This window comes from Vitis riparia, chromosome 5, assembly GCF_004353265.1.
Source record: "Vitis riparia cultivar Riparia Gloire de Montpellier isolate 1030 chromosome 5, EGFV_Vit.rip_1.0, whole genome shotgun sequence".
NCBI classification, from domain to species: Eukaryota; Viridiplantae; Streptophyta; class Magnoliopsida; order Vitales; family Vitaceae; genus Vitis; species Vitis riparia.
In genome coordinates this window covers 22,491,229-22,501,988 of record NC_048435.1, presented here as the reverse complement: position 1 = coordinate 22,501,988, position 10,760 = coordinate 22,491,229, and the positions used below count along the sequence as shown (strand labels likewise).

General features: G+C 37.9%; 2 protein-coding genes across 2 annotated transcripts; both read right to left on the bottom strand.

Moving 5' to 3' along the window:
• Positions 1–510: 510 nt before the first annotated feature.
• On the bottom strand, positions 511–2,655 carry LOC117914253 (protein STRICTOSIDINE SYNTHASE-LIKE 13). The gene is made up of 4 exons (XM_034829502.1): positions 2,240–2,655; positions 1,731–2,015; positions 1,485–1,652; positions 511–1,082 (listed from the first exon to the last, which is right to left on the bottom strand). The coding sequence occupies exons 1-4, from the start codon at positions 2,605–2,607 to the stop codon at positions 683–685; spliced, it is 1,221 nt and encodes a 406-aa protein (XP_034685393.1). The 5' UTR covers positions 2,608–2,655; the 3' UTR covers positions 511–682.
• A 4,564-nt stretch (positions 2,656–7,219) lies between these two features.
• LOC117915300 (putative disease resistance protein At1g59780) lies at positions 7,220–10,351 on the bottom strand. The gene has a single exon (XM_034830853.1). It carries the CDS (start codon positions 10,349–10,351, stop codon positions 7,220–7,222), a length of 3,132 nt encoding a protein of 1,043 aa, XP_034686744.1.
• Positions 10,352–10,760: the final 409 nt, after the last annotated feature.

The window sequence follows — 10,760 nt, the reverse complement described above, 5'->3', positions numbered from 1 at the left end:
CAATACTCTTCTCTATGACGGTCAATTTTATAGTGTTGAAGGAATATTTTTCCTCCACCTTTCCTAGTTGAATACAATCCAATTTATAATAATATTATTAATTGAACAAGTCATAACTCTAGCTGCCCAGTTCCTTGATAGCATCACTGTCTAAAACAATAAGATAAGATGATTAATTTAATTCCCCTTTGAAAGCTGTGAATCACATGTATTTGTATTCACATTTCTTATGATGTTCGGGTATTAATATCTAAGGAAGTGGATGGGCCAAGAATTTTGGTTTTTTAGTTATATTTTTTTATTTTTAAATTCCTGTTGTAGATTAACATATGAATGGTTTGGACCTGCAAAAATACAATTGTCACAATTAATACTGAAAAATATAATTGCAGAAATGAAATTTTCAATGAGGACAAGGCTGGTATTGACAATGGAATAGGCCTAGAAAGATGTGTGGTACATGGGTTGGTGTATGATATCATATTGTGTGTGTGTGCATATGAAATCATATTGTCACAATTCAACCCCAATGCCATAAATATTAAAACATTAAAGAGGCCACTCATAAATCAATATTTTCACATATTAGTTAGAAACCATAGAACTCTAATCTTAGACAAACAAAATATGGCAAGAAGAGCTCATGAAAATACACCAAGAAGCTTTCAAGCATGAAATGGGATTAAGGGTAAGAGAGGGTGGCAATGTGGTTGTGAGCCACAGTTCCAATCCAGAGCTTTCCCTTCACCTCTCTAACTTCACTGACCAGCCTCATCACAAGGCCTTTTCGATCTTCAAGAACTTCTAGTATCTCTCCCTTCTCATTGAACAGAGAGATGACTGTGTACATCTTCATCCCCATCAACCTGGCCAACATACTCAACTTTACTGGCAATCTGAAGTAGATGTTTTTCAACCATGGATTGTGAGTTAAAACCTCCTGTGCTGGAGTTCTGCAACAATCTATGGCAACCCAAAATTGGCCTCTTTCGTTTAGCCTGACATTGTCCGGAAAACCTGGCAGGTTGGCTACAAGTTCCACGATTCCGGATTTTGGACCTTCTAGCCAGTATTTCATTAGCCTGTGAAAAGAAAAAACAAAGAACACTATTCTAAATTAAGAAATTTACTTCATAACATATAGTTCGAGAAGAGCATGAACTGAACTGGACATGCCCAAAAGTTAAATATTCAACCTGTTCCTCCAGTGTATGAGGATTGTAGGTTGTAAGGCTATGATATATTTGATTTTTCAAATTAATGAAGTGTATTAGGTAATAAACATGAGTGAATTCGCTGATCTTCATTGCCCTTGATCCGGAAGGACTGAGATATGTGATGTAATCAAAAGGATCAGAGAGGCCGAGTTTGAGGATTGTAGGATTTGGGGATTCAACATGGAAATTTCTAGTTTTAAAATCTTATTTCACATATTTTTTTTCTTTTTCCCAATTGTGAGATAGCTGAGAGAGAAGAGTTTATACCTGCAATTAGTAGTCTCAGTGAAGAGGAGAAAGCTCTGGTCCCCAGATAACTGTACTCCATTGGGGAAAGCCAAACCATCCAAGACAAGGTGAGTTGTTCTAGTAGGAGGATCATATCTCAGAAGCCTACCAGTGGCTTCTCCTTCCAACAATATAAAGAAATGGTTCCTACAATAATCATAATGATGTAAATGTAAATGACTAGAATTCCACTTGGTTTCAATCCCAAAAGATTTCTACACTTACATTCTGTTGTATCTCTTGCTAGTATCTGTGAAAAATATGGATCCATTCTTGTGGATGTCGAGGTCATTTGCAAAGAGTATTGGCTTCCCTTGAACATGAGTCACTAGAGGAGTAGCAAGACCACCTTCAGGTCCCACAACCAAGAGGCCGTAATAAGCATCGGCTATGTACAGATCTCCAGTCTCTTTGTGGAACCTTAGGCCAAGGGGGCGACCGCACCTTTGCTCTACCTTCCATTGCTTAGAGGTTGTTGAGTCAATGCCCTTGGCACACAGCTTCTCTGACCTTTTGAGGGCCATTTTTCACCATGATTAGCATGTAAATCAAGGACAATTCAAGGGTGGTATGTGTGTGCTTATGCATTCAATTTGTATACTTGATTGTGGTCATTGCTCTTTTAGGAAAGCTACTGACTAGCCTTACAGTAACTCAATCAGATGTTTTGGCTTATAGTCCAAAAACAACACACGTGGATCAAAAACTACTTTGAAGAAATTAGTAAAACTTACCAGTTTGGTGTCACAAGCGCAAATGTTTCCCACCCAACACTATCTCCCATCCACCTCACAATCCGGCCATCAGCTAATCCAGTGTAAGGGCCACGCCCAAAAATGTCAAACTCCAAAGATTCAGGGCCGAAAACTTCATCCACAAACTCCAACTTCCCTTGTCCTAGCCTGCTCCGGTTGTCCCTAGGCCAGTCCTCCATAACGCGTTTATACGGTGCAATATCATGCTTCACAGGCATGAATTCATGGCCTCCTATAGGACCCATGTGAAAGGGATCCATTATAACAAAACCCAAGAGTAGAACAACAAGAAGGAGACATGGATGCTGCAGTAAAGCTTCATCTTTGAGTGGACTTCTCTTCTCCATTGAGTGGGAGAGAGAAGAAAAAGAGATGCAGAGATAGTAAGACTTGGTGGGATTTCACATGTTATAGGGTTCATCAAAGCATGCAGTATCTGTGATAGCTTTGTGGTTGGAAGTAGGTTGTGTCTTGTTGCCCATGTTTTTCGCATTCTCTTCCTTATTTTTCAGAAACAAAATAGAAACTTACTGTCCTTTGTTGAGAAAGTATGCAAGTCTTTTAGCCCAAGCAGACCCTTTGTAGATGGTGACTAGTAACCAATACACTACCTCACTACAACTACAATAGAAATGAACTGAAGTTCTGTCCTTTGTTGAGAAAGTATGCACGTCTTTTAGCCCAAGCAGACCCTTTGTAGATGGTGACTAGTAACCAATGCACTACCCCACTACAACTACGATTGAAATGGACTGAAGTTGAGATATTGATTGGTAAATGATCATTTGGGGTTGTTTGTTTGCATTGGGATTTCTTTACTGTGGTCCTGACTCAGAAGTCTTAAGAAGATCAATCTACGATTTGGTTGGAGTTCATAAGAGTTGGTACTTAGCTTTCTATGTTCGGACCTTTTAGGCTATGTTTGGTCTTGAAAAGTCATAAAGAAATTAAAAAAAAAAAAAAAGTGATAATTTTATGATGTTATAAGAAAATAAATAAATAAATATAATTAAAATTAGTTAGAAATTTATTAACACTTATATTTCTAAAAATGATATTTTAATCAGTATTTTTTAACATAAATCTTCGTTCTTTGTATAAGAATTATTACTATGTTCTATTTTTAAGAACAAAGAACATGAAATACATCCAAATACTACTATTGCTCCTTAAAAAAATTGAAATACATATACGATATGTTTGGTCCTTAGAAAATTTGAAGGAAAATGTAAGGAAAAGAAAATAGAAAGAAAAAAAGGTGAAGGAAAATAAAAAATAAACTCAAAGTCAATAAATTATTTTTATATATTACCTTAAACTCATTTCAAATATTTGAACTTTTTTATGTAAGATTAAATAATTTAAAAATACATAAAATTTTTAACTAATTTTAATTATATTTGATTTTTTTCATATTTTTTATTTTAAAACTAAATATGAAAAATTCATTTTCCTTAGTTTTTTTCCGAACCGTAATTACCAAAGCAATATTTAATTAGTCTTACTTTGAGTGAGGATGCATTGCATGGTAACAAGATTCATGGGGAGATTACCCTTAATCTAATCCTGTGGGGTGAAATTTAGCATGTCTGACAACTTCAGATACATTAGGTTTAGTTGCTGCAATTCTTCATGGAGAATCTTCAACCTCAAGCGGGACTACTCTATATCTCTGAGAGCTTGCAGTGCTTGCTTCTCCACATCCCATTTTTCCAGTTGCTCTATCTTCCATACTTTTAAGAACTCAAAGCTGAGGAAAACCTAATGAAAAAGGAAAACATGCTGTCGACCATTCCGAACTTCATACATACTATTAATTTTTGTTCTTTCTAAAGCATTCCAAGCATCATAGATATTGACCCAAAATTAATATTGGTTGAACAAAGCATTGTTGACAACCACTTTGAACTGGCTGGGAAGGCCACACCCTTTCATTCAGGTGGATTGCAAGTGCAATATAGTCTAGCAGATGATTTTCTTTGATTTTTTTTTGCTCTGTTTGTCTGTTTTCTTCTGTATTCTATGTAATGATTTAATGCTTTCAGAAGATGATGTTGATCGCAATTAAAGGGAGAGCATGAAGATCACCCAGAAACATGAAGGGGAGTAAGATTGATCCAGTCTCAACAAGGCTCCACTAGCAGAAAATACATGAAAGCATTGATGAAAATTTAACCCCTCTTTCTCTTCTCCTTTCCTGTGCTTCTGGTTTGAGCATAAGATCATCAAAGGAATCCTCCATTCAACCCGTTGGAGCCGTTCAACTCCAACCAAAGCAGTTCTCAAGGTTCAGAGCAAAGAGTTTCTGTCACCCTTCATTCAATCTCTCTGTCATCCTCACCAGCATCTCATAGTCCATCTTCTTCTACTTCATGGAAGTGAAGGAACAAGAAAGCTAACATGCAAATTAAAACTTTGGTTTTTGAACTATGACAAACGACAAGCAATTGTTCATATGGTCACTGAGTTGAGGCCTGCAAGCTCATGGATTATATATGCTCCATCTGATATCAATATATCAGAGTTTTGAATCTTTGTCAATAGTTGTTGTGAGTGTTTAGCTTGATTGGCAATTCCAGACAAAATTTCTAAGTGTCCCCTAACTCAGTTTTCCAATTTTTTTCGGTCTATTTGACCTTTGAAGTTCAAGACTTTGGATTTAATAAAAGGCCGAGGTATGTAACCGAGTGTGTGTTGAATGAATTCGAATCAACCTTGTTTTTCAACATGTTGGTTGCCTTGAATTATTTTAAAAAAGTGTTAGGGAAACTAAGAAAAATAATGTTTGATAAAAGACTTTTATTCCCTTGTTTCTGGATCGATCTAGGTGTAAGGGTAGATCGATCCAACTAATCTGTTTTTAAGATAAATTTTCAGTCATTAGATTAAAGGTTTCTTTTGCTTTTTAAATACACACTTTTGTCCCCTTGGTTGCATACTAAGAAAATCCCATCCAAGTTTTCCAAGAAAATTTTGTAAATGGATTTTCTAAAAATAAAAAATGGATTGATTCCTTAAACATTCATCTCTCATTCTATTTGGGTTTGGGTAAAAACCCATTTTCTTCTTGTGTGGATTCAAGAAGAGGCCAAGATCGAGCTTGGTGTGTACTCCAAGTGTGCTCCGGAAGAAGAAGGTGAGAAGTTGAAAGTGAAAGGTACTACTCAAGTGGTCCAAGAATGATTAGTTAGTTTGAGCTAAGTAAAACCTTTTATTTAGTTTTTATTTTTCAAAGTGGATGTTTTCGATCGGTTGTAGGCATGTGGTTTTTGATCTCTTAAGAGGTTTTCCATATTAAAATCCAGTGTCAATTGCCTCTTTCTCTCACTCTTCTCTTTGATTTATAATCAATTTTAGATATCATTGATTACTTGGGCATATATGTTAAATAAAAGATATATGAACTTAAATAAGTATGATTATCCATGGAATATCATCAATAATTTTTTTGTTCATTCTAGTTAATGATATCTTGTAGTAAATTGAAATGAGTTAAGGAGATAATTGTTCTTTTGAATTAATCTTGAGAAGTGTTGAAACATTTGCATGTGAATTGTATTTATAAATTATGGGGAGAGTGTTGGTGCATACATACTTGTGAATTTTATGCTTTGTTGAAAAGTCCCTGGAAGAGAAGTTTATTGGTACTAAGAAATTTTGAGGTTAGGTAATCTTTATTGGAAATTTTTTTTTTATAGTTCAACAACACCTCTTCACTCCTCCTCTAGATGTAGTTCATTATTGAGATTCACCTTTCAGTTGTAATTGTATATATTAGGTTCAAGGATTTGAAATGCCCAATATTAATATTTATTACATCTGGTTTCTCACAAAGCTCTAATCTAAGCCACCATCCCCTGCATGGCTGCTTACATGCTCTGCCCATTCCATTAGTTAGTTCATTCAGTCTTGATACGATCTCAAAGCTTACACTTTTGTTTTAAATTTTATTTTAGAAGAGAAGAACCACTACAGATTTGGGCATTGGATCATGGAATATAATTTCAAAACTAAAATCAAGTGGTCAAGAAGAGTAAGAGGCAAGAAAGAAAAAGTGGCTCCAAGACTCTTTTAAGCATAAAGTTTCCCATCTCAAATCCAGTAATCCACAAGAAAAATAGCAATAATGGTAGCTTCATTATTCAATCTGATAACTTCACAAGCAGAAGAGAAAGAATCACAATATGATAACTTCATTATTCAAAGCTAAAAATTCCAACCCAAAGAATATAAGCAACAATGCTTTGGGCATCATCTGGCATGAGGCCCCAGAAACATTCACAAATAGCTGGCAAGCACTCTTCTCTTACGCCTCGAACGCATAGGCAGGATACCTCACAACGAGGCTTCAGTAGCAGAGTATTTACACACAAAGCAAAAAAAAAAGAACAGTAGAACATGACATTGCAAGTTGCAGATACTATTGATTCCAAGCACTGTTGCTGACAAGCTCTACCCACAGCTCCCCAGGCCCAGCACGGTTGTTTACAAGCTTGGCACATTCAAACTAATATATATATATATGTCATAAAGAAAGCTATACAACATTCACAACTCGAGGTTCATTGAGGCAGGCTTATTGAATGCATAATTATCCAAAAATAAACTCTCAAATACAAGATATATTCCAATAAGAAGTACAGAACAGTAATTGAAGGACACAAACCAGTATTTAAGAAAAAGTAACATATGCAAAGAATAGACAAAGCCACTCTCAAACAGTAAGAGTGTGAAACCTCTCAGCTCTCTTAGAACTAAACTGCCAAAAGGAGAGAGCAAAAACCTTTCAAAACTTAGGCACGAAACTCCATAAAAAGGCTCCAATAGCACAACATTGATGCAGACACACACAAAAAAAAAAAAAAGGGGCCCCGGTGAAGAAGTACAACATAATATTGCTAGAGGTCGTCACAGAATTACCTGCTGACCACATCCTAACCAGCAATGGTTAGTTAGATCCTATGTAGTGAAGTCATTAGGCATGTCTGTTAATTTCAAATTCCAAAGGGTCCTCTGTGTCAATCCCTGAGGAAGCATCTTCAACTTTAGACAGGACCTAATCTCCAAATCGTGGAGAGCTTGTAGTGCACCTTCTTCAACATTCCACTCCTCCAGCAGCTCTAGCTTCCATATTTTAAGAATTCGAAGCTTAGGGAAGCCTCCTAAAGAGCAAAGCATTTCCTTTCCTACAAAAGATTTGGAGAGTAACCTAAGAATTTTTAGGTTGGGGAGCTTATCTAATGTTTGCATTGGGTCTTCTGTCAGTCTTGAACCTGATAGCGTAAGGTCAGTGAGGCTCTCTGGGAATTCAGACACAATAGATGGATTCTTTAACCGCCCAAGCAAATATACACTAGAGAGATTTGCGTGGCCTGACAAAGGCTTCAGGTCTAGATCCCAAGGCTGATTATCTGCATCATCTGACTTCAGCCTCAAAGACTGAAGATGCTTTAGTTTCAGAACCCAGTTAGACACTGCCTCCAGCTGTTGCAACATTGCCTCATCTTGAGATGGTGTCAAACGACATGTCAAACTCAATTTTCTAATATTGACCAACCTATCCAGGCCGTTCTTCACTGGTGTCTCCTCATCTACAAATAGACCCCACAATGTTTGGAGACTTGTCAGAGATCCAACTCTTGGTCGAGGCATAAACTTACTCCGATAACTCTCACTTAAGCATAAATGCCGCAGTTGTTGGACCTTCCAGATCGAACTAGGAAGACTGTCGATATAAGTATGCTTCAAATCCAGTGTTTGGAGGTTTTGCAACTTGCTTATGGATGATGGAAGCATTTGTAGGAACGTCCATCTCAAGCCAAGGTACCTCAAACGAGTTAGTTTACTAAGTTGCTTTGGCAATTTAGGTCTGAATACATGTTCCAGATCAAGGACTCGGAGCAATAGGAAGCAACTGCTAGAAATGCATTCATGAAGAAAATTTCCTACGTCTTCTCCCGGTTTGCTTCCTTCTCGAGCATCAAATGACAAAAAAGAAAGGACATCTTGATAGTGAGATTTCAAAGAAGTGGAAGTTGTGTTCTCATCACCATGGATATGACCAAAGCTGACATCTTCATTGTCAAGATGATCCACAAGTCGGCGGATTAGACCAGTGCTTGGGGACAACTCAGATCTTGTTTTGGCATGATATTGAAGAAATGTAGCTTCTTGAGTTTTTGCTAACCATTCCTGTTGCAGGACATAAGGCAGGCGACAAGTTTTAACAGTCCCATCGAGCTTTTTCTGCGTCACTTGAACCATACCTTGAGCTATCAACTTTATCAAACACCTCTCTGCAACATCTTCTGGAGCTTCATTCCCACCCTCTGGCTGGACCAAACCCTCTGCAACCCACAACATGATCAATCTTCTTGCTGGGATATCAAGATCTTTAGGAAACAATCCAAAATAAAAGAGACAGCGCTTCATATACAAGGGCAAACCCTTATTAATCCTGCTCAAAGCATTGGACCAAAGATCTTGATCTCCATCCAGCTGTTGCAGCACACTAGACCACTCCTCGATTGTTGGTTCCTTCTGTGACAATGCATTTGCCAATTTTACAATCACCCGTGGCAATCCTCCACATCTTCTCACGATTTCCCTTCTAAACTTTAGCAGTTCTTGGGGTATGCTTATCTTCATTGCATGGGTAAACAATGCCCAACTCTCATCATCTCTTCGTAGTCTTAGTCCATAGTAAAGACTCCCTATTTGGAGGTTTGATGGTAGTTCTGTAACCCAAGATGTCAAAATCATTCTACACCCATTTGATGTGTCCCGGAGTGCTGTTATCATTTCATTCTTGAAATGTTGATCTTGGGCATCATCCAGAACTATGAGACACCTCTTATCAGCCAAGAAAGCTTTGAATGGTTGCGCCCTTTTTTCTGGTGACATCGAAGAGCCTGGCTCTCCGAAGTGTTTCCTGACATCTTTGAGAAGTTCAAAACCAAAAGCACGATAATGGAAATGATTGACAACAGCATCATTGTGATAGATCAACTTTGCTAGTGTTGTCTTACCAGTACCTTCCATGCCCACAACTGAAACCACAAAGAAATGGTTATCACCAGCCAGCAACCGTGTCACCAGGGCGTGTACATCATCATCAAAGCTGACGAAATCCAGGTTCTCAACCCCCTGTTCTAGCTGTATTCGACGCTCCCTTAGCTTTTGTAGTAGTTCAGGAAATGAAATACCTACCTTTCTGCTTCGACTATCTCCATGGACTATATTTGGCCTTCTTACAGAAATGTCCAGGAGCTTGGTATGCAGTTGGTCCATCTGGGTGGAAAACTCATGCTGAGATAGAAAATTGTCTAAAGCCAGAATGACTCTCATCAAAGGTCCTCCCCAATTCCTTTTGAGCTGTTCTCTTCTGTTAATGAATAGCCCGATGACATCGACTGCAGAACGAGAAATATCACACAGTTCCTCCATCCAAACCATTCCTCTGTCATCTAGTTCTACAGCCTCTATATCTTTGAGAAAACCATTCATCAAACTGAACTTGTCTTGTACCCGCCTGACCTTCTTCTTCACTTCAGGATGAATATACTCCTGAGCTAGCAGAGCTGTAGCTTTCTCTATGACGGGGGAGACAACTGTATTGGCTAGGCTTTGATCCTGTACTGAGCTGGAGCACGCCCAGTCTATTTCTTCAATGTCTTCAGAATGGCTTCGACTACATAGTATTAAAACTGGAGGAGGAAGAGCAGGGATCTTAACTTTAATCCGTTCCAGCTTCTTGTGAAGTTGAGATTGATCAATGAAATCACAAATAAACAAAATGAAACCTTCAAGAATTCCTCTTCTCCTTCCTTGCGCTGCTGATTTGAGTATAAGGAGGTCGATGACATCCTCTACATCATAGGCGACATCTATTAATTCCTCTGTGAAGCCAAAACGGATCTTAGTGCTCAATTCCCTATGGATCCATTGGAGCTGTTCTTCGACTCCAACCAAAGGTGCTGGTTCTCGAAGGAGCAGAACAGAGAGTTTCTCTAACACCCTCCCTATAATGCTTCGTGCCATGAGACGGGTATCTCTGTTCTGCTTCCTTAACTTCAACCTGTTGTACTCCATCTTCTTCTTCTTCTTCTTTTGGTATGGTCAATGTGGATTCTGGAAATAAAACAGCCGAGCTTTCACCCAACTAAGACTCTGTTTTTGGAACCATGAATTTAACTTATAGTTCGGGTGATTGAAACAAGGCAATCGAAATACAGTTTCCAGAATGCCAGAAAAATACAAGGCCTAAATGACAGATGATTGTCCTCGATTACTCAGACTAGGCCTGCAAGCAGATGGCCTGTAGTCCATGGATTATTCCAAGCTAAATTATTCTGTTAGGCACAGTTTTTAGCAGATTAGTTTAATTTCTGGGGCTTCCGATAATAAAAAAATTTAAAACTTGTACTATGAAATTCTTTTCTTTCTCGCATTACAAACAACATTGACACAGAAAATAAAATAGAGTAGAAACCACTTACCA

Coding starts and splice junctions, on each gene's coding strand:
- LOC117914253 (XM_034829502.1), bottom strand. CDS start 2,607: ATGGAGAAGAGAAGTCCACTCAAAGATGAAGCTTTACTGCAGCATCCA. Junction 2,016..2,239: donor GCGCTTGTGACACCAAACTG/GTAAGTTTTACT, acceptor GGCCCTCAAAAG/GTCAGAGAAGCTGTGTGCCA. Junction 1,083..1,484: donor ACTGAGACTACTAATTGCAG/GTATAAACTCTT, acceptor TTCTTTTCACAG/GCTAATGAAATACTGGCTAG.
- LOC117915300 (XM_034830853.1), bottom strand. CDS start 10,351: ATGGAGTACAACAGGTTGAAGTTAAGGAAGCAGAACAGAGATACCCGT.